This window comes from Amblyraja radiata, chromosome 34, assembly GCF_010909765.2.
Source record: "Amblyraja radiata isolate CabotCenter1 chromosome 34, sAmbRad1.1.pri, whole genome shotgun sequence".
In the NCBI taxonomy this organism is placed as follows: Eukaryota; Metazoa; Chordata; class Chondrichthyes; order Rajiformes; family Rajidae; genus Amblyraja; species Amblyraja radiata.
This window is the reverse complement of record NC_045989.1, coordinates 18,805,298-18,827,369: the sequence shown is the minus strand read 5'-3', so window position 1 is coordinate 18,827,369 and position 22,072 is coordinate 18,805,298. Positions and strand designations below refer to the sequence as shown.

The 22,072-nt window shown below is 38.7% G+C and overlaps 1 protein-coding gene across 4 annotated transcripts in view; it reads left to right on the top strand.

Moving 5' to 3' along the window:
- Positions 1-22,072, top strand: part of igdcc4 (immunoglobulin superfamily DCC subclass member 4) — a 78,026-nt gene that overhangs the window by 27,578 nt on the left and 28,376 nt on the right. For 3 of the 4 annotated variants that reach the window (XM_033050451.1, XM_033050450.1, XM_033050452.1), the window contains 6 exons: positions 1,667-1,808; positions 7,690-7,823; positions 13,605-13,739; positions 16,627-16,782; positions 17,793-18,203; positions 20,254-20,418. In XM_033050451.1, coding sequence (XP_032906342.1) covers positions 1,667-1,808; positions 7,690-7,823; positions 13,605-13,739; positions 16,627-16,782; positions 17,793-18,203; positions 20,254-20,418 — 1,143 coding nt within the window. The remainder of the gene's footprint in view (positions 1-1,666; positions 1,809-7,689; positions 7,824-13,604; positions 13,740-16,626; positions 16,783-17,792; positions 18,204-20,253; positions 20,419-22,072) is intronic. The other variant, XM_033050453.1, reaches the window with a different exon arrangement.

Here is a 22,072-nt window from a genome sequence, read left to right as displayed (position 1 = left end):
ATAGGCATGTAGATACGCAGCGAAGAGAGGGATATGGATCACGTGCAGGCAGATGAGATTGGTTTATCATGGCATCATGTTCTGCACTGACATGATGGGCTGAAGGGCCTGTTCCTGTGATGTACTGTTCTGTGTAGCCTTTCAAGGCCTCAGTTGTCCATAAATGTTTCATAGGTAATTATATCCTTCAAAGTGTCGTCATTGTTTAATTTCAGAGACATGGCAGTCACTTAGTATGCAAGATGTTTTCACAAACGATAATGTCAGGATCTACTTTTGTCATGGTGATTGTGGGATAAATATAGGTCTGGATACCTGAGAGTACTGAATTATCAGATACCAGTGCAGAATTTCCTAAATCCAATGCTAACAATCCATTTAGATTTTTGTTTTTGTGTTTGAGTTTCCTGAGCATCTTGAACTTGCAACCTTTTCATCCAGAGGTGACATTGCTAGCAACTGACATATGGTTAATTCTTAACGTGGCTAGGTTTTGTGAATATAATCTACGAGAGAGATAACCTACATGATTCCATTGCAAGATTTTCCCAACCACATAATTTGATGCTGTAGGGAAATAAATAAAGAAAACCATAGTTAACCTACTTCTTGATTACACATGATCGAGTTTTGAATCCTTTGCCTCTTAGTTGAGACATTGTGGGCATTGACATTCTTATATACATTTTTTAATATATTCATATATGTGAGGATTATTTTATCTGAGGACCTAATTTATTAATTAAATCTAAAAAGAACTTAAGATGCTCAAATTCTGAAATAAAGGCAGAAAATACTGGAAACTCTGAGCAGGTCAGGCAGCATCTGTGGAAAAAGTAACAGTTAATATTTCATGTCTGAGGCCTTTGCCAGAACGATTCCAGCATTTCTTAATCCTTCAGTTGAGTCTTCAGGTCTCTGGCCTGAAACATTAATCATGCTTTTTTCCCACAAATGCTTACTTTCCTGCTTAATCTTTACAGATTTCTATTTTTATAGGTTGTTGAATGCGTTAGAATAATGTACCAAATAGGATCAACAGTAGCTTACCAACAAAAGCCTGCATTATATTTCTAATGCATACGTTCCCAGTTTTGTCCCATTAATAGAAGTCTATGATTATATATATTTTGATATTGGGTTAATTGGAATGGAATACTTTATTGTCACATGTGACTAGGTACAGTGAAATTCTTTACTTGCATGCCCAATGTATACAAATAGCAGGCATCTACGGCGCTGACAAAGTTACAAAGCACACCGGCTCCTCCTTTTGTTCTCCCTCCCCTCCACACAGCAGTTCCCCCATGCCAGGTCCCCATGGTCTTTTGTTCTCCCACCTTTCCCATTGTTCATTCTTCCCCCCCCCCCCCCATGGCGGTCCCCCAACACCGGGTCCTCCATTATTCTTCCCCCCCCCCCGATGGTGGTCCTCCACACGCTCGTCAACCGCGTGTCGACCCGCGAGGCTTCACCACCGCCGAGACCCCATCGTCGCAAGGCTTCACCGCTGCCGCTGGTTCAATGCTGCCGAGGCAACATTGTAGCAAAATGCAGCTAAGGCCGTATTATTTTTAAACCTGAAGTAGAAATTTAGAATATGGTTGTACTGGTGCCACGTGAATTTTTATCTGCTTAAGCTCAAAGGAAATTTATGTTTCTACAGCTTTGTCACAATTTCATCAGCAGCCACAGTCACAGATTGTGGAGGAGAATGGAACTGCCCGCTTTGAGTGTGGAATTGATGGACTCCCATTTCCAGTTATCACATGGGAGAAGAATCAGTCAACTCTTGCAGATCACTTAAGGTAAGCATTCATTATTAAATAGTGATGTTCATACTGTCGGTGGACATGAATTTTTTTTGTAGGTAAGTCACCTTGCATATCCATTTAGTATATCATTTAGTGTATCATTGTAGTGCTGTAGCAATTGATTTATTTAAGTTATAGGTTTACCAAGGTCAGTCTCTCTGTCCTTGTGTTATCTCTGCCTAGCCTCTTAATTTCTCCACATATTACTTTCTCCTGACTCTGGCCATGGGTATATCCTTCCTTGAATGTCATCATTTCTTCCTTCTGACTGGGAAAGTTAAATCTATGACTTCAAGCACACAGGCAGAATGGGTATATGGCCAGCTACAAATTCCCATCAAGGCATCCCAGTGGGAGTGCGTTCAATTGGCATTCTCTCCCTCAGAAGGCAGTGGAGGCCGATTCTCTGGATGCTTTCAAGAGAGACTTAGAAAGAGCTCTTAAAGATAGCGGAGTCAAGGGATATGGGGAGAAGGCAGGAACGCGGTACTGATTGTGGATGATCTGTCATGATCACAGTGAATGGCGGTGCTGGCTCGAAGGGCCGAATGACCTACTCCTGCACCTATTGTCTATTGTCTATTACCCATTCCTAAGGACTCTTGGGAAGATCATGTGAGCAGCTTTCTACAGAACCACTGCAGTCCTTCTATTGAATGCTGTGATGCTTTGGTGGGAATTTGTAGATGGCTATGTAGCCATGCATCTGCTGTCCTTGCACTTCTTGACATTAAAAGTAGCAGGTCTGAGAGGTTCAGAAAGGCTGGGTGAGTGATTGCCTGGCATCTTGAAGACGATACATGCTGCAGCCAACATGTGTTGCTGGTGGGGAGAATGGATGGGTAGAAGTGTTGATGGCGTGTCATTGAAGCAGACTACTTTGATCCAGATTCTGCCACGTTTCTTTCGTGTTGCATTTATCTGGGCAAATGATGGTGAATCTTTGGAACCGAGCATGTTCAAGACAGACCATTACTCTACAGATACTAAAGGTATCAATAATTCTGGTATTGGTGCATAATGGCACTAAGATAAACAATTGCTCCTGATCTCATTATATGGTGGCGCATGGATGAATTGCTGAATCCTGCTTCAAATCATGTGTCGTATTTGGCCGCCTGGTGATTATATTGCATATCTAAGAATAACTGTAGACTCCTGCTTTTCCATCAATAACAAAAAATTCAATAAATAATTTATTTTTTGTAATGCACTTTGGGATGTACTGAATGTAAGTTGGTAAATAAATGCAAGTTATTTATTCTTTTCAGTGTGCGTTCCATCTCCCCTTATAATCACAACATTCCTCTTCACTCCACGAACTGCTGTGGTCAGTTTGCTCGGTCTCATAAACGCTAGAGGGAAATTATAGCAATCTCATCGCCTGTTTGCCAGGAACAATCTGATTTTACATTGATAGTGGATTTCTTTTAGTTTGCTTTTTATGGGTGTGCCTTTTCATTAATCTTTTCAATAAACAACAATGCAATGAATTAGCTCACAGTTATAACTGAAATTGGTGGTGATTTATAGATCAATATCTTTAAAAGAGATGGAAAAACCTGCTGTGTTTATTTAAAAGGTTTTTCTTGTACAATCTAAAACCTTGCTGCAAGTTTCAAAGATCTAAGGCATTGCCTCCAGCTAGGTTTCTCTTCACTGATTTTATGAACGCACCATTCATGTAATAGTAACAATGACATTTCACTTGACATCAGAGTTTTAAATGAAATGGTAATTTTACTTTTGGAAATGCTTGGGGATGATGCAGTATTTTAATGGAGGTCCTGGATATTTTTTTAATTAACTTTTCAATGTACAAAAAATAATCAAATTGCCAGAGATTATGTTCAGTACCACACAATGGTTACATTTCAGCCTCAGAAATGCACACTTCTTGGGTTTTATGATGTGGTGGTAGATGTAACTTAATTTGTATATTTCATTTTTGCATTTTTATTTGCCATATTGGCAATTTAAAATATTCAGTAAGTAAATCCAGAGCTTTTTAAACTGTTAATTACCTATTTCATTGTACATTTGTAACCTGATGCCTTCCATTTTGAGACTAAATGTCTACTTTGTGGCCATGCCTTGTGATCCCATTTTAGATTAGATTAGATTATGATTATTAATCAGTATTTACAATTGAACATTAATGGGAACAGCTGAGCTGTATTTATGGTGCAGCCAAATCCTAAATCATATTTATATTCTCCTTTATTACACTAGTTCAATCATTAGAAAACACCAAGAATTGCAGAGTTATCCAAATTGGCTTTCTTCCAGAAAGGCTCAAGCAACCTACAATACAATACAATACAATACAATTCAATTTATTGTCATTTGGACCCCTTGAGGTCCAAACGAAATGTCGTTTCTGCAGCCATACATTACAAACAAATAGACCCAAGACACAACATAATTTACATAAACATCCATCACATCGCTGTGATGGAAGGCCCAAAAAACTTATCTCTCCACTGCACTCTCCACCCCGATGTCAGAGTCAAAGTCAAAGCCCCTGGCGGGCGATGGCGAATTGTCCCGCTATTAAAGCCATTAAAGCCACGCCGGGTGATGCAAGGTCGCGCACCGGGTCTTGGTGTTAGAGCCCCCGGCGCGCGCTCGCAGTCCCGCAGCCATTCCAAGCCGCGCGGGGCGGTGCTGTAAGGCCCCGCTCAGGTGCTCTTCAACCCCGCAACTCGGGCGGGAGAAGTCGCCGTTGCGGAAGCCCTGAAAAGCGGTCTCCCTCCAGGGACCCGCGGGCTCCCGGTGCCGCCCGCCAAACCCGCAGTTGCAGCCTCCGAATCTCCGGGGGTCGGGTCGCAGCAGCGTCCACCACCGCTCCACCCGCTCTGGACTCGGCCAGCTCCGCGACGGTGAGGTGAGTAGTCGGCACCACAGCCCCCGGTCTTCCTGTTGGAGGCCGCTCCTCGTTGCAGCCCCAACGACAACGGAGACCCGACAAAGAAAAGGTCGGGTCTCCCGTGCAGGGAGAGATTTAAAAGTTACCCCCTCCCCCCCCACACCACCCCCACCCCCCCACACACATACCCCAACAAAAATAACAAAAACTACATAAAAACATAAGACATAAAATAATAAAAACGCAGACGGACTGCAGAGGCCGCTGCTGACGAAAGTCGCGCCGCCCACCGAACCTATTTCAGCTTGTTAGATGCCCTTGTGCTATTCCTGGTATTTTTCCATTTTTGCCCATGGTTTTGGTTTATCTTAATGCTTGAAATGAGTTATGAACAGTTTCACATTTATCTGTTTCATCCATGGATAGCAGATTTGGCACAAAACTAGTTTCTGAGATCAACTTTCATCCAGGCTGTCTGCGAACATCTATACACAGAAGACAGACACAAAAAGCTAGAGTAACTCAGCGGGTCAGGCAGCATCTCTGGAGAAAAGGATTAGGTGACTGAAGAAGGGTCTCGACCCGAAATGTCACCTATTTCATTTCCCCATAGATGTTGCCTAATCCGCTGAGTTACTCCAGCTTTTTGTGTCTGTCTTCGGTTTAAACCAGCATCTGCAGTTCCTCCCTAAACATGTGTATATATGTTGTTATCATACGTTATTTGGCTAGCAGCAATTGCAAGGCAGAGTTTGCATTTTTTCCATATTTTCAATATCAGCAAATTTGTGCGTACTGAATATATGCTCCTTTATTTGGTTTATTTATTTCTCAGTAAATAAAGTGTGGGAGTTCAATTTGAATGTGATCGACATTACTGAAACACACCTTTTCACCAGCCCTGACACTTCTCAGTCATGTATTGACATGTCTCTTTCTCCAACAATGAAGACTCCTCTGTGGTCCCTGTGGTGCTTTTCAGACAGTAATTATTGATCAGACACTTGAGGCAAACTGGGTTAGGGACTGTTTGTAATTCAACGGTATTGCCACCTTGATTGTCCTATCAGATGGTTCCCAAAAATAATCGAAACCAACTTTTCCTGAGTATAAAGAAACTGCAAATGTTGGTTTATACCAAAGATAGACATAAAATGCTGGAATAACTCAGCGGGTCAGGCAGCATTTCTGGAAAAGAAAGAATAGGTGACTACAGGAACCCTTCAGTCCGAAGAATGTTTCCAACCCGAAATGTCACTTATTCTTTTTGTCCAGAAAAACTGATACTTCAAGATTTTCAGAGACAAGATACAGTTCCTATATTATTTGGTGGTTTTATTATTGGAACATAATTTAGTCTGAAGAAGGGTCTCGACCCGAAATGTCATCCATTCCTTCTCTCCATGGATGTTGCCTGTCCCAATGAGTTACTCCAGCAATCTGTGTCTATCTTCGGTATAAACCAGCATCTGCAGTTCTTTCGTACACATGGGACATAATTTACTTGGAAGCTTATTTAATGGCATTAATATTGTTAGACACATGGGTACATTGTAGTAACCTAAGGTTGGTAGGCATATACTTTAAACGAGATGATTCAAAAAAACACATCGTTTTTACATGTTTAAGAAGGAACTGCAGAAGCTGGAAAATTGAAGGTAGACAAAAATGCTGGAGAAACTCAGAGGGTGAGGCAGCATCTATGGAGCGAAGGTAATAGGCAATGTTTCGGGTCGAGACCCTTCTTCAGACCTTTCTTCCGCTATTTCCTTCGCTCCATAGATGCTGCCTCTCCCGCTAAGTTTCTCCAGCATTTTTGTCTACCGAATAATTTTTACATAGTTTCTAAATTGCTAGAAAATGATTTGACTGTTTTGCGGGCCTCTTGAAAAAAATCAGCTTGATTATCTTAAGTTTTATTAATGTTTCAAACTAGTCCTAACTCCTTGTGTACTGATGGAATCCGAATGGAATTCAGTCCCTCAGGTTTGAGGTCTATCAAGCTCCAATTTCAGCGGCTGAACTCAGTAACTAGTTGTAAAAATCAAATTCATTTGTAGCTTTTGTATTCTTAAATTGTTTATGCAATAACTACAGTAGATACCGGGGATTTGCAGCATTTCCGGTGAGGAGAAAGCAAGAATTTGAACGTTGAACTTTGTGAAGTAAAGTTTTTGAAGGCTATCAGTATATTTCTTAAACAGCTTTCCATTGGACATGAACAATTTGATGCAACTGATAGGTTAGTAATGCACATTTAGACACAAGGAACGGCAGAGGCTTGTTTACAAAGGAGACACGAAGTACTGGATTAACTCAGCAGGTCAGGCAGCGTCTCTGGAGAATATGGATAGGTGGCCTTTTGGACCTGCACCCGACTTCACATCCTGATACATCACCTTTCCATGTTTGCAGAGATGCTGCCTGACCCGCTGAGTTGCTCTCGTAATGCACATTTATTTAATTCTTGATTACTGAAACAAGTGGGATATTGTGGTGATATCACAAGAGTAGAAATAAGTATTTGTGTTTTTCTTTGGCTTTAAGAAGCAGGCAGCAATGAATATTCTGTTTAAATTTTGGTCAAGTATCTACACAAAGAATGTCTCCATTATTACAAGACACCTTGATCATATGTTTTATTTGGACTAGCTATTTGGCCAGACAACATTTCTTCTTTTTATCTGTACTTAGTGAAATTTATTAGCAACAAAATAATTATTGAATATTATTGTTATTGAAGTAAAACCTGTGACATTGTTAATTTAAGTACATTTGTTCATTTGAGACTACAGTTTTTTGATCACATTTAGGGATGTTATTTTTTTAACTGACCAATTGGGCAGAAATAAGAGTGGATTTAAATTATACTAACTTAAGGTCACTTGCAAAATCTCCTAAATATTTTGGTTATTTAAATATAAAATGCATTCAATACTGTGGTGCAGTATAAAATTAATTCATTTGGATCTTGTATATTAAAGCAACATTGGTTTTGTTTTTCAGGTATATAGTCCTCCCAAATGGAATTCTGCAAATTGTAGATGTGCAAGTAAGTGATGCTGGAGTATTCCGTTGTGCGGCCACAAATGCAGCTCAGACACGCTACAGTCAGGATGTCTCTCTCACTGTATTACAAGGTAATATGGCACAAACATTACTACAAGGAGATCAATGTAAATGAATTTGTATCAAAGTGGGCTAACAACCATCATTTCTTCTTGAGAAGACAAGTCATTTTGACTTGCTATATAAATATCAGAAATTAACTTTATAAGACTGAGTTTAACAAATCAATAATTCCACCCAAGAAAGTGCCTCTGGAATATCTAGACTCCATCTGGCTTCTGTAACTATGTTGTTGATATGGCTGGTCGAGGTAAACTCTTGGGAAATGGTAGTTCCCCAGATATTGACAGATGTTGAATTGGCTGTGGTTTTCACGGCTCCAGATCAACGATGGTTCAACCTTTTCATGTACGTGCTACCTCATTATGCCGGCTCTCATGAATAGTCTTGAACGCTAGAATTGCCAGTAATGTAAGGTTTAGATTTTTAAGTCCATTTCACAGTTTCACACTGTGAAATTCTGGACATTCATGCTTTGTATGCCATGTACCGTTAGATTTTATTTTACGTGGCACTTGTCAATTTAAGCTATATTGATAGAGATTATTTCTGAGGCGTGATGAATAAGTGCTCAAAATATAATTATTATCAATGTACACCACTCTAAACCAATTGCCGCACAGAATAAATGTTACATTATACATAGCTCTGTCTATTTATATGTGTAAATTTGAAAGATTAATTCTGAGGTAGAATTGCAAGAATCTATTTTAGTAGTTTCTTCCATAGATTTTTATTATCCATATTTATTATCTGTCATTTAACTGAAAACCTGGATTTGTAAAATAATCTAATAAAAAGGAAGATAAATAAATGTTTTTACTTTGCTCTTTATTGAACATTTACATTGCAAGAAGATTGTGAGGAAGAGTGACACGTTTAAATGCTAATGCATTTAAATGATATTGACTCAAAAAATTAATTAATGCATTATTATCTGTGTTACAGAACAAAAACAACATCTGTTAGACTTTGTAATTTATTGATCATTAGATAAACCTCTTTTCTTGCTGTGTGATTGTTTACATTTTTTTTAAATTTAAGCTATTGTTTCATCAAATCCCTTTCTTTATATTGTAACACTCAAAAATTCACATGAAGAATTTGGTTTAAATATAGTGTTTATTGAAATTAGTTCACGGCAAAAAATCATTGCAGATTAATCAAACCCAAATAGCCATTGCCTTTGAGAATAAGGAGAAAGATAAATACATTTACTTGCAACATTCATATCCTCTTCTGCTGTATGAATAATTTCATTAAAACAGTCCACATGCCACCCCAGGTATTCTCAGTCACTTTATTCAGTTTTCTTCAATAATCTACTATCTGATTATTTGGTACACCAGTAACATTTATCTTAATTTTCTTTTTCCTCTTAAATCATTGTTTATTTCTCAATACATTGGCTGACAAGTTACATTTAAATACTCTGCTTTAGGTCTACCTATTCTATATCCCCACCTAATTAATAGTGTATGAAATATTCTTTGGGCTCCGAAACTCCAGAAATACCTGGACTTGAAATTGGATAATTCTTTGTTCATACTGTTGAGTTGTAAGGTCCCCAAGTGGAATACGAGATGTTGTTCCTCCAGTTGAAGCCTAGCCCCACCCTGGCAATGGGGCAGGCCTAAGACCGAAAGGTTGTATGGGAATGGGAAATTATTGTAAGTGCTGTTGAGATCAATGGGCAATTTAAGGAGACTGCAGCTTAAACATACACATTTCTTGAGAAATTTGTGAATCTCATTTAATTATAAGCTTTGGTGGTGCTATTATACTTGGTTTATTTTTAGTTTAAGAAGTATATTCATTTATTCCTGAAGCATGTTGAATGTGAAAACTTAATCAGGTAATATATATGAAGTATATATTACCTCTGCATATATACAGTTATACTTGTAACAAAAGATGTGGGATTTTGTCTTTGTTGTGATTACTATATCCAGCTTAAAGCTTCACGGACCAGTGTTATATTTCTGTTGTTTTTAACACCTCTGAAAGGACCTTACATTAACTATGGCCTGGAGAGCAGCTCTATAACCCCTCATTGGGTTGAACGATAGTGTGATTTGTTAATTTTATTCCAAGAACTCTGGTTATTCTCAATACCTGTAACATTGTATGCATTAATTTTACTTGTTGTAAGGATGTCTCAAAGACAAACAAATAAGATGAAGCCATTTGCAAAAAAATAATAATTTCTTGTATGTGGAAAAATACCATTCTGTGATTTCATGACTTTGAACACCTTATTTTCCTTATGGCTCATTTACAAATGAACATTTTCTGAATTAGCCATTTCTGTTTAACCTATTATTTTCTGTGCATTCACGTTTTGGCTTTTCTGACAACAGTGAGATCTCTTGGTCGTTTTCTCACGGTAGGACTTTGGTTAGGTCATATTTGGAGTATTGTGTGCAGTTCTGATCACCCCATTACAAGAAGGATGTGGAGGCTTTGGAGACGGTGCAGATGAGGTTTACCAGAATGCCGACTAGATTAGAGAGTATTAGCTATAAGGGGTGGTTGGACAAACTTTGATTGTTTTCTCTAGAATGTTGGTTGAGAAAGGCCTGATAGAAGTATAAGATTATGAAAGGCATAGACAGGGTAGGCGGTCAGATCCTTTTCCCCCAAAGATGGAAATGTCAATGACTAGAGGATATAGCTTTAACGTTACAATTCTTTTCGAAACTTGCTATATATAACCTGATAATATTACACGGATAATATTTAAACTTCTACTTGATGGAAGTTATACCGATACAGTTGGTAAAGAAGTATGTACCATTTCACATTTTATAATGAATGTTAGATGCATTGGGTGTTAACTTTAAAACACATTTAGATACAAATTACTGGAGTTTTGTGTGTTTTTATAAAATCTTAAACGGAAGCCTCTCGCTGTGCACCAAATAATCCGTAACACAATTTACATTTATCATGTAGTCTGAAGTCTCATTGATCAGTAGATTAGATTAGTTTATTTTATGAAACCATTGGGAATTCATCCAATTTCATTCTCTACCCGCAATAAATCTAATTATACGTTCAAACGAAGTACAATTAGATGATGAAGGGATCGTATCCATTAATGCCAGTGCTAAAAAAAGCTAACTGACACATTTATTAAAAATAATTATTCATAACCATTTGGATAATTTTCATTTATTTACATAGACAGTGGTCAATCTCCCAAAGTCAGTTGAGTAACCAACAACATATTGTTTTTCCTACTATTTTTGTGCCTCTGATACTCTTTGATCTATTTTTTTTGCATTTCTTAACCAAAAGGCGACATGCATTTTGGCTGTTGTCCATGCCATTCATCATCTTACAATATGTAACACATATATGTCATCAAAATATCATTCTTAATATAATTCATAATATTCACATCAACCCTTCTATTTGCCAGTGGCAAATTGACTCTCCTGAATGTTTCGTTCTATGTGGACTATGAAGACTGACATCCTATAAAAACTGCAGGAAGTTTGTGTAAAAATAATGTGTGGATCTTCTTCCAAGAAGGGGAATTTGTTATGCTTCTCTGGTCTGGTGCTACCATAGAACATGCAGTCAATGGTCAGGCAACTTTGTTCAAAACCGATGAACAACATTTTAAAAATGGATGATTAAGTCACCAGCTAAAGTAATTGTCTCTCATCCCTAATTTGGCTGCACAAATGTAGGGTTCTGATGGCACAAATCTGCCTGTTCTGAGAAATTATGTACACAACACAGCTGATAGATTGACTGCAGTCTGACTACGAGTGCTCCTATCCAAAATGTGAAATTGGTGACAAAAATTCAAGATGATACATACTTGGATGATTTTTAGCAGTTATTTTATTCTGGCATACTGAATATGTTTCTCAATATTTGTGCTGATGAGGTGATGAAATATGATCAGCAGACAAAGAACTTTATTGACATCCTAGGATTCAATATTTGCTCAAAAATAGCTGTATAATATCTACCTTGGTTTCTCAAGTGGCCACATCATGCCTGGCATTTGATTCTATTTCTTTTGCAAACTTGGCAGTGTACAAAATATAAGCTTGATTGGACAGGAAAGACATAGAGAAGAAATAAACGAGTGGATATCAAATGAAAGAAAGAGTACAGCGCAATGCAAATAATGGAGGTTTGAAGAAATGAAGGATGCAATGAATGATAAAGAGAAGACTGATCTGATCAAGATTCACCAAGAAATAGAATCAGGTCTCACAGTCCTCCTGTAGTTTAGGAATGTTTTAAACCAAATAGCACCCTAAAAAATACCCGTAGGATTCTGCATGTTTACATTTTATATGAAAATTAACAGTTACTACAACAATTGTAATACTACAATTAACAGATCCCTTTTTATTGGAAGGAAGCCACTATTATTGGATGATTTCCACTATTATGGTAATTAGCTGATGATATTGTTTGATAACACTGCTAAATTTGCACTTTAATTATTAGTAATCTGGCATAAACAGTACATTCTTACTGGGATGCATTGTTGACTGCTGAGAATAAACAGCATGAGCATGTAGACCATTTACAGTGTAATAGAAGGAGGGAAATAGATTGCGATGAGCCAATTCTTTGTTTCACATCTGGGAAAAGCCAAGAGTTGTATGTTTGTGAGATTGTGATGTTACAAATGGTGATTGTATTACAGCCTCAACATCTCTTTGTGCTAAATGGGCCACTTTATTAATTCCCAGCCAAGGTCAAGTATCTGTACTTGATTCAGAACTTGCATCGAGTACTGCTTTTCTGATCATTAAAATATCCAGTTTTGAAAAGCCAGGAATATTAATGCGAGTGGGAAAAAAAAGATGTTGAATTCAGGGTGAGTATTCAAAAGCAGAGCTTGGATCTTTAGGTTATATACCGCTAACAGATTTAGCACAGCTAGCATTACTAGAGTAAACTCTAGAAAAGCGGACAAACTGGATCGAATACCTGGAGAGGTTCGGAAATTGTGCGCCGATCAACTGACAACACGCTTTGCCGACATCTTCAACCTCCCACTACAGCACTCTATTGTCGTTATCTTCGTCTTGGAATTCTCCATCAGTTCAGTGCCCAAGACAAATAAAATGAATTGTCTCAATGACTACTGCCCAGTAGCTCTAACATTGACCACAATGAAGTGCTTTGAATGATTCGTAATGGTCCACATCTACCTCATACTTCCAGACAATCTAGACTCCTAGAGAAGTCTGGAAGGATGAACAGGTCTCCAGAGGATGCTACCAGTCCTCTCCCCACTACATTCAGTTCTGGCTCACATTGGCAAGAATAGTTATGTCAGGATGCTATTCGTTGACAACAGCTCGGCATTTAATATCGCAACACCAAATAAGCTCATCCCTAAACTTCTGGATTAGGCCTTAGTTCTTTCAACTGCAACTGTCTTTTGGACTTCCTTCCATCCGGTTCGTCTTCACAGTGCATTACATCAGGAAGGCTGAAAGTATCATCAAAGATGCCTGACATTGTCTTTTCTCTCTTACCTTCTTGGAGAAGATACAGGAGCCTGAAAGCTCAGATGGCCACTCTTTAGTACAGCTTCTTCTCCACTGCTATCAGGCTCCAGAATGAATCATCTCTTTCACACCACCTTCCTGGAGATGATGCCACATACTTTTACTCTTAATCCTACGTACTTCGGTTATTCCATTACTTATTGATAAAAAATATTGTCGCACTACTTCAGATTGCAGTTTTCTAAGCGTTGTATTTATTGTTATTTTCACATTCTTTTTGTGTCCAATATCTTTTTTTAGGATTTAAATCTGTGCCTGGAAACGTGGTCATCATTGCTCAGCCAAAAAATGTCACTGTTATTGCTGGTCAAACAGCCATCATGGAATGCATGGCGTATGCTGATCCAACGCCATTTGTCTCTTGGATTCGGCAAGGTAAGTTGCTGTGAACATTCCACGAAAATGAAATCTGCCGTGATGTGAGATGAGGGTTTATTAGAGACAGCTATTTTATAATGATATTTCATTGTAAATCTTAGTTACATTGTGGAGAAGCATAGATTTCATTTATTTTCCCGCACTTTTGATTTCACAACGCATTACCTACCAGTTCCAGTTGAAGATTTATTTCTTACATGAATAATGTATGTTTTGATACTAGTGAGCACCTGACATAGTAGTAATATCTTTTTCACTTAAATTTAGTTACAATGAAATCTATTAATCATTAGCAAGAACAGAAATGCTGGAAGAACAGCCAGTCAAACAGCATCTGTGGAAAGAGAAACAAGCCACGTTTTGCATGATCACCTGGTGTGCATGTTCACGCGAGTGAGAGAGAAAAGGGGGGGAGGGAATGTGTTCATCTGATTTCAGGCATTCTCTTTGTTTCACCCATTTCCCTCTCCCAAACTCTACTACTTACACCAATTTGCTTTCTCTCATGATTTTGTTAAAGTCTTTGACCTGAAACATTAACTGGTTTCATATTCCAGCATGTTACGTTTTATTTGTTTTCAAAACTGCCACCTTAATTTCCAAGAACATTATTTACCATTTCTGTATGCAGATCTGCAATGCTGAAACATTCCACTTTTTAAACAACACATGAACTGTTTCAACGGATTCAGGAGCACTGTGTCTTCAAGTAGTTTTCAATTTGCAGATGGACAGACAGACAACAGAACCATTTTTTGTGGCTCTGATCAATATCTATTTTTAAGATAGCACCACCACAATTGAATATTTCACTTCTTTGCTATGTGTTGTTCTTCTTGTATTCAAATAGTTTGCTATATGATCATACTTTCCAACAGTGAATGGCTTTGACCTATCCAGAAAATGTGAAAGGCAGTTTACAAATGCAAATTTGTATCTATAACTAACACTGGATAGCTTTTTAAAGCTACCTCCATAATGGTAGCCTGAAAATCTACCATATTCATATTCCATGTGGAGTTTTATGTACTGACCTGATTGCCACAGGACTACTAGGTTGGCATGACGGTTTCGAGGAGAACATCTTTAGTCAGAGGGTGGTGAAACTGGAATTCTTTGCCACAAAAGGATGTGGAGGCCAAGTCACTGGATATTTTTACAGCAAAGTTAGATAGATACTCGATTAGTACAGGTGTCAGAGGTTATGGGGAGAAGGCAGGAGAATGTGGTTAGGAGAGATAAATCAGCCATGATTGAATGGCGGTGTAGACTTGATGGGCCGAATGACCTAATTCTACTCCTATCACTTATGACCTTATGAACATTAATCATGGCATTGTGGTAAATGATTTATTTGCAAAAACAACTTAATAGGGCAGAACATTTCAAGCGCAAAAACTTTCAGATTAGTTTTTAGATATGTTTATCTGATAGTTAATGGAATAACACATTTTTAACACTGCACATGTCCTGGAGCACTAGGACTGTTAGACTGAAGGGAAAATTTATAACAAACACTCGAGTATTTCTCTTCTCTGACACTGACTGCCAGAACACACAATTGAAGCCAAGATACAGAATAGTCCAGCAGTGTTAAACTATGATGAAAGAAGTAGAAATGGTATTTTTAAAACAAACTATCAAATAAACTGTTGTCATTCCTTTAGCGAAAGCGATGACTTTTAGCTGCATGGTGCACCAATTACCCAATCAGTGGCGCTTGTCTTCCATGAAGTTTTAGTATCCCAATTTAATAAGTGTAGGCTATTCCAAATTTGGTAGAAACTATATTACTAGAATGGGGATGATACTTAACAATAATGGACAAGCAACATAAGATGAAACTTACGTGAGCTTCTTGTCAAGTGTATAAGAGTGTTGTATAGTTGTTTTTCTCCTTCTCTTAGGACCTCTGGTGGCAGAAACTATGTACTGTTTCTATGGTAGACAAAAATGCTGGAGAAACTCAGCGGGTGAGGCAGCATCTATGGAGGGAAGGAATGAGTGACGTTTCGGGTCGAGACACTTCTTCAGACTGATGAGGGGATTGGGTCTAATCTCTGATGTGTTGGTGAGGAGCGTGTCATACACGTCATCACAAATCACACTGAAAATTATAGGGAATTTCACATATGGAAAGATTGAGATAATTGTTTATTTTTCATCAACTCTCAAAAAGAGTAATCCAACGGGTACATTCATTTAAAAAAAGACACAAAGTGTTGGAATAATTCAGGTGGCCAGGTACCATCTCTGGAGAAAGTGGCTGATGTTTTAGTTTGGGACCCTTCGACAGACTGATTATGGTGGGGAGGGGGTAGAATAGCTTGTGGACAGTAAATATTTTTACAGAATCAGGTATGTAACTGTATGCAAGGTACACAGATAGAATCCTCTGCTTTTCATTTTAATGTCTCCTTCATACCTGGGCGTTTGAGTTGCCGAACCAGGCTGAGATGCAACAAGTTAGTATGCTGTCTACCATGTAAAAATTCACTGGCATCTTCCAAGCTTCAACTCTTCTCCAAGATGGGTGAGTGCTTCTGGCTACAAAAAAACGCCATGTGCATCACCAGAAAGACTGCAATAAATGAAGAAGACAGTCCACCAGCAAATTGGTATCTTGTTTTGAGTGACAAATATTGGGCTTGCCATTGTTGCACAAAACCTAAAACATGAATAAATAAACCAAAGCTAGTTCACTGACAGCGATTGGGTATCGAAGGATATACAAATCCGAAACATCACCTATTCCTTTTCTCCAGAGATGCTGTCTGACCCGCTGAGTTACTCCAGTTTTTTGTGCCTACCTTCGATATACAAAGTAAGCTACAATTACAAGTACAATTACTTGTTTTTATTTCATCCCTTGCTATACCTGCAGATGGTAAACCAATTGCTACTGATGTCATTGTGGTTGGAAGAACAAACCTTATGATTGCTCACACCCAACCGTATCACTCTGGTGTGTATGTCTGCCGTGCCAATAAGCCACGAACCCGACAGTTTGCCACTGCTGCTGCTGAGTTGCGAGTGCTAGGTATGTGTGTCTTCACTTTTATTCACTGCAACATTTGTTGTCATGTACTATTTCAGTTATATAAATGCAATATGCAATAGCAACTTGCAATCAAATGTGCAAGATTGAACATAATTTTTATTTTTTTTTAATTTATTTATTAGAAGTAGACATATTATAAAATGTAGTTACATATTATAGTAAAAAAAAAACTTTTCATATACATCAGTCATACATTATTAAAATTTTCCATTATCAATTACTTCTGCTTCTAGTATTTTTATTTTTTATAGAAAGCGAGAAAAAGAGAGGGTAGAAAGTTACAAATAAAAAAGAAAGCAAAAAAAAAAAAAAAAAAAAACAAAAAAAACAACACAACAGAAAAACAAGGGAGGTGGAATGGGTTACCTGTAATACATCAATGGAGATAGGTTCGTAGGTTATAAAGTATAGAGTATAGTTTTTCATCTGTTCCTGAGTTCAAGTTTCAGCTGGGTCCTCGTGCTGTGCCAATCTATCCCTTCAGATAGTTAATGAATGGAGCCCAAATTTTATGGAAAAGATCTTGTTTGTCCATTAAGACAAGTCTAATTCTTTCTAAGTATAGGGTCTCCGACATTTCCGTAATCCACATTTTGATTGTGGGGGTTGTAGGGCCTTTCCAAAATTTTAATATTAATTTTTTTCCGGTTATTATACTGAAGATTGAACATAATTTTATTCGCAGTATTTAACAATTTATTTTTCAAAATAGGCCGCAAATAAAAGTTATTAAAATATATTGTTGAACTTGTATATCAGTAGTAGACCAGGTTATAATAAATATTAAATGTTATCAAAACCTTTTCTCCAGCTTGATCAATAACAATGTTTTTAATTTCTTTGGTGATTGTTTATATTAGTAGTCGTTTTGTTTTAGCTTTGGTTCATAATTCATTGGACATTATAATTTTTAGGAACCATTTTAGTACATCCCGAATGGTGCAGAAGTTTTTATTTCAAGTTTCTGAAGTTCATTTCTTCTTTTCCAGCCCCACCAATGATCACACAGTTTCCTGAGACAATCTCCCGGATCCGTGCAAGCACGGCTAGATTTTTCTGCAAAGCCAAGGGGGAGCCTGCCCCGAGTATTCGCTGGTTGAAAAACGGAAAAGACATATTGTCCAATGGCCGAGTAAAAATCCAGAGCAGTGGCAGTCTAGTAATTAATCAGATTGGACTGGAAGACGCAGCTTACTACCAGTGCATTGCAGGGAATAGTCTTGGAATGGCTTGCACTACAGCCAAATTAACTGTGACAGTTCGAGAGGGCTTGCCCAGTGCTCCTAAAAGTGTGTATGCCACTACATTATCAAGTACATCAGTATTAGTATCCTGGGAGCGCCCAGAGTACAACAGTGAGCAGATTATTGGATTCTCCCTTCACTATCAAAAAGCTGTGGGTAGGTGCTCTATATTTGCTTTACATCTGTGAATGAGTGCCACCATAAATAAAATCATGCAGGCTATAGAGCTAGCTCTTATTAGCCACAGAAGCAACAAGCACTATTCTGGCTAGTTTGGAGGATGACTGGTAGAAATACATCTCAATGGCCCAGGTTATGCTCACAGGAAGTTACGTATTTTTCCGTTGTTGAAACATATGGCAGGCCAAAGTGGTATTTTAAAATATACAACCATAAGATTTAGAAACAGCAGCAGGACATGCATCTCTGTGAATCTTCCTCAGCAATTGAAAAGTTCATAACTAATCCCATCCCCTTTCAAGACCAATTTCATACCTCTTCTTTTCCTAGAATGCAAAATCTGATTCTCTCGGCTTTGAATATCTCGAAGACCAAGCATCCACCCCCTTCAAGGGTAGAGCATGCCAAAGATTTACAATCGTTTGAATAAAGCCATTTCCCCCCCTCTGTTCTAAATGGCCGACTTTGTATCCTTAAACTGTGTTCCCTCCATCGGACTCTCAGCATCTATACCTGTCAACCTGCCCGCCCCCGCCCTGCTAGAGTATTGTTTGTCTTAGTGAGATCTCGCAGTCTTCCATTCTTCTAAATTGTTCGGAGTACTGAAAGATATATACAAAATAAGCAATCAGATTGATGAAGCAATAACTACTTTATCTCCACTATTCAAACGCTACTGGGTAAAATAAAAACTAATAAAAGAAGGTGCTATTACAGCAATGCGGGCGGGAAATTTTATTACATGGCACACCTTGGTTGTGCATTACCTGGTAGGGTTTCATTAGAAACCTGTCCAAAATATATTTGGGTAATTGTGGGAATATATATGTGTATGATGCATTTACGTGCAAGCATGTTCAGTTGTACACATGCACAGTAGCCCATCAAGCAAGTCAAGGCCTTTTTTAATAATATTTCCATAACTTTGACTTGAGCACATTCACATGGGAGGTCTTCACGTTGATAAGCTTCAGCATAACTTAAAGGGGACCTGTTTAACCAGCTTTTCCACTTAATCAGATCTCCCCTAGGTTCCTGTATCACCAAATACTATCTCTTCTTCATCCACATTCAGTTAAGACCATAACCTGATTCTCAAGGTCCTGATTGTGATCATTCTAACCCTATCAGCCCTGGAGAGAAAGAATGTCTTGGTAAGTCTGTTAACATCAAGGAGCCACAGAAACTCAGATGAAGGAATCTTGAGCAAAAAAAAAGAGGTTGAAGGACAGGCAGCATCAGTGGAGGGAACAAGCAGACAAATTGTCAGGTTGGGACCATTCTTCAGACTGATGGAGTGGGGGGGGGGAGAAATCTGGAGAAATGGGGACGGGGCAAAGCCTGGCAGATGTTGGGGAGAGTCATTGACATTTCCTCCTTGGGATAAACAGTCTGACTGCCAACTCTTTCTATGCCTCTCTTACTTTAATATACTTCAATCAGGTCTCCCCTCAGCCTCTGCTCCAGAGAAAACAATCCAAATTTGCTAATACATTTAAGATACTGTTGAAAGACGATGAGCAGGAATTTCTTGGGAATTGCCAACAGTTTCACAGATGCTGAGGGGTGACCTTAGAAATGTATAAAATCATGAGGAGCATAGATAATGTAAATAGACACAGTCTTTACCCCAGGGAGTCTAAACTTTGAGGGCATAAAATTAAGATGAAGGGGGAAAGATTTAAAAAGAACCCGAGGAACAACTTTTTCACACTGATGGTGGGTGGTGTGTTCAATGGAATGGGTTGCCAGAGTGTTAGGGTTGAGGGGGTGCAATTCTAACATTTAAAAATCACTTGGACAGGCACATAGACAGTAAAGGTTTGGAGAGATAGGGATCAGGCACAGGCAAGTGGGACTAGCTCCGTTAGGTAAGTTTGGTCAGCATGGTCGAGTTGGGCCTAAGGGTCTGTTTCTGTGCTGTATAACATTAGCTCAAGTATAAATCAATAGTCCAGCTTTTTAGGTGTTAAATATTCATTCTTCCTCAATAATTAGCTGTTAGTTAATTTATACTCTTCCACAGGTACAAACAACGTTGAATACCAGTTTGCAGTAAATAATGACACCACCGAGCTTCAAGTGAAAGACTTGCAAGCGAACACTAGCTATGCCTTTTATGTTGTTGCTTACTCTCAACTTGGTGCCAGTAGGACCTCGTATTCTGTTGTTGTAGAAACCAGGGAAGATGGTAAGGATGGGGCAATATTTTTTTAATTTCTTGCAAATCCACTCGTGTCTAATCCATCAGTCAGGGCTTGTCAGGATGTCAGCATATTTTGTCAGTTGCTGCTTCAGAATGTAACTGTCTTGTAAAATGTATGCTCTCATGCTCAAATAATTATTACTTCCTTGGAACAAGATCCCGATGATAGTGATCTCCAGATTACTCGCAATGCCACATGCTAGCGAGGGCAGAAATAGGAAGATAGCATAGATGAATGTGTGGGTCAGGAGTTTTGTGCAGGGGGCAACAATTCAGGATTTTAGACCATTGGGATCTTTTCTGGTGCGTTGTTGACTTGCACAAGGAATGGGTTGCATCTGAAGTGGAGGGCAACCGATATATCTTGGCAGGAAGGTTAGATCGGGAAGGTTTAAACTAGAGAGGAAGGGGGGGATGTGAAAACCAGGTAACCTTGACAGTTAATGGAGATGTCTTGAGGACAGCATGCATTATTATTGATGAGGTGCTGGACATCCTAAAGTGTATGAAGGTAGATACATCTCCTTGGCCTATTCAGATAAATCAGAGGACCCTGTGAAAAGCTTGACAAGAATGTGCAGGAGCCCTGGCTGAGATACAGTGCATTCAGAAAGTATTCAGACCCCTTCACTTTTTCCACATTACAGCCTTATTCTAAAATGGATTAAATTATTTTTTTTATCATCAACCTATACACAATACCCCAGAATAAAAAATCGAAAACAGATGTTTAGAAATTTTTGCAAAGTAATTAAAAATAAATAACTGAAATATCACATTTACATAAGTATTCAGACCCTTTACCCAGTACTTTGTTGAGGCACCTTTGGCAGCGATTACAGCCTCAAGTCTTCTTGGGTATGACTCTACAAGCTTGGCACACCTGGATTTGGGTAATTTCTCCCATTCTTCTCTGCAGATCCTCTCAAGCTCTGTCAGGTTGGATAGGGAACGTTGATGCACAGCTATTTTCAGGGCCCTCAGAGATGTTCGATCGAGTTCAACGGGCTCTGGTTGGGCCACTCGACATTCACAGACTAGTCACAAAGCCACCCCTGCGTTGTCTTGGCTGTGTGCTTAGGGCCATTGGCCACTGGCACGAATTGGTTGCCGCTGCTCTCTCTTCACACTGTGTTTTTGATTTTCTGTTTTTGGAATGAATTCTGTTTTTAATTTGTGTCTCTGTGATGTCTTTATTACTTATTTTATTCTGATTATATGTTTTACTATGTAAGGTGTCCTTGAGATTTTGTATGAAAGGCGCCCATTAAATATAAAATTTATTATTATTATTATTATTGTCCTGTTGGAAGTGGAACCTCCGCCCCAGTCTGAGGTCCAGAATGCTCTGAAGCAGGTTTTCATCGAGGATCTCTCTGTACTTTGTTCCGTTTATCTTTCCCTCGATCCTGACTAGTCTCCCAATTCCTGCCGCTGAAAAACATCCCCACAGCATGATGCTGCCACCATCATGCTTCACCGTGATGAGCGGGGCCTGGTTTTCTCCAGACATGACACTTGGCATTTAGGCCAAATAGTTCAATCTTGGTTTCATCAGACCAGAGAATCTTGTTTCTCATGGTCTGAAAGTCCTTTAGGTGCCTTTTGGCAAACTCCAAGCAGGCTGTCATGTGCCTTT